This window comes from Lactuca serriola, chromosome 8, assembly GCF_051521515.1.
Source record: "Lactuca serriola cultivar US96UC23 chromosome 8, Lser_US96UC23_V15, whole genome shotgun sequence".
NCBI lineage: Eukaryota > Viridiplantae > Streptophyta > Magnoliopsida > Asterales > Asteraceae > Lactuca > Lactuca serriola.
This window is the reverse complement of record NC_136415.1, coordinates 83,781,857-83,783,385: the sequence shown is the minus strand read 5'-3', so window position 1 is coordinate 83,783,385 and position 1,529 is coordinate 83,781,857. Positions and strand designations below refer to the sequence as shown.

At 40.4% G+C, this 1,529-nt stretch overlaps 1 protein-coding gene across 1 annotated transcript; it reads right to left on the bottom strand.

Annotated features, from left to right (window-relative positions):
* Positions 1–253: 253 nt before the first annotated feature.
* On the bottom strand, positions 254–1,170 carry LOC145068353 (hevamine-A-like). The gene has a single exon (XM_079015310.1). It carries the CDS (start codon positions 1,133–1,135, stop codon positions 254–256), a length of 882 nt encoding a protein of 293 aa, XP_078871436.1. The 5' UTR covers positions 1,136–1,170.
* Between the last annotated feature and the right edge of the window lie 359 nt (positions 1,171–1,529).

Below are 1,529 nucleotides of genomic sequence, written 5' to 3'. Positions count from 1 at the left end.
CTAATATCCATCTCAATTAATCACCAAAAGTGCTTGACTAGCCCAACATATATATGTGCTGATTGTGTACTTATGAAGAGTAAGTTATAGATAGGTAGGAAAACTCTCTCTCTCTCTCTCTCTCTCATAATTAAGTTCATATATATACAAGTGAAGAAAGTGAATTGAAGTAGACAAATATATAAGAAAATTTTATATTTGAATAGGGTAATTATACAAGTGAAGTTGTACAACCATGGATTTTACAAAGGTACTACACATGGGTTTTGATGGAAGAACTATATCCGGTTTGATCATCATGGTACTTATCCCACAACATAACTCCTCCATATTTTGCAGAAACTTTGATTGCTGGAAGCACTTTGGAAGTTAGGTCACCAACAGAGATATACCCGCTTCCTGCAGCCGTAGGTGATGCAGGCAGCCCCAAGAAAATCTTGGTTGCTGGGATCTCAGAAGTCCACTGTTTCCAAGAATCTTCAAAACTGGTCATACCTCCCGAGTACTGACAAGGAGGGTTGTTATAGAACTGAACCCAAACATAGTCAAAAAGACCTGTTTTAAGGGCAGTTCCAATATATGCATCTGGGAAAGGACACTGAGGAGCTGCTGTCAAATATACCTTTTTGCCTTGACTGCTGTATCCAGAAAGATACCTGGCAAGGTCATCCCAGTGTTGGGTGGTTCCTCCTTCGATATCAAAGTCGATTCCATCCAAAACAGCTCCACCAAGAGGACGCGTGGATGATTTCCCACCTAAGAAGTTATTCCAGAGGTAAGTGGCGACTTGTTTGGCATCTGCAGCAGAGGTGAGGTAGTAGCTCCCAGCTGCTCCTCCAATAGTCAGCATCACTTTGATTCCTTTCGCTTGACATGATTTGATTTCAGAGCTTAAATTGGTGCAGCCATTGCTGTATGGATCGCAGTGACCTGCAAGATTAATCATGGGGGTTTGACCGTTTCCGAAAGTTGGAAGAAACGCAAGGTTGACGAAATCATAGTTCCCTGTCGAGCACGTTTCAGCCAACGTGCCCTCACCCCCGTTTTGACCCCAGTAGATAGCAATGCCACCAGCATTGATACCCGCTGCTAGTAACAACATCATTGAAGAGAGTAATCCTAACTTGTATGACATTTTAAGCCTTGAGTATGAATGATTGTAAGTTTAGGTAATTGTAGAAGAAGGTAATTAATGATGTTCTTGAGTGTTTGAGAAGTCTGGTTTATATAGTGAAGGGATTGGCCTATATATTGGCATAATACTAATTTTTAGGAAAGCAAGCACCTTGTAGGGCACTGCGTGGAATCCTCTTTCAGCAGACACTTGATTGGTAGAAATCGGTGGAGAACTTCTGTCTTGTAGTCAGGTTTGTCATGTGTTTTGTCTGTATCTTGTTATCTGCTTCATAAATGTTAGGTCCATAAAAGACACTTTGATGTGGTTTCTTATTCAAGTGTTTCAAACTGATTTATCTCCATGCTATTGTCATTTGCATGTGTTCATACTAAATCATTTTGTTAAATTACTT

What these genes read in the sequence shown, in the direction of transcription:
- LOC145068353 (XM_079015310.1), bottom strand. Translation starts at nt 1,135, where the DNA reads ATGTCATACAAGTTAGGATTACTCTCTTCAATGATGTTGTTACTAGCA.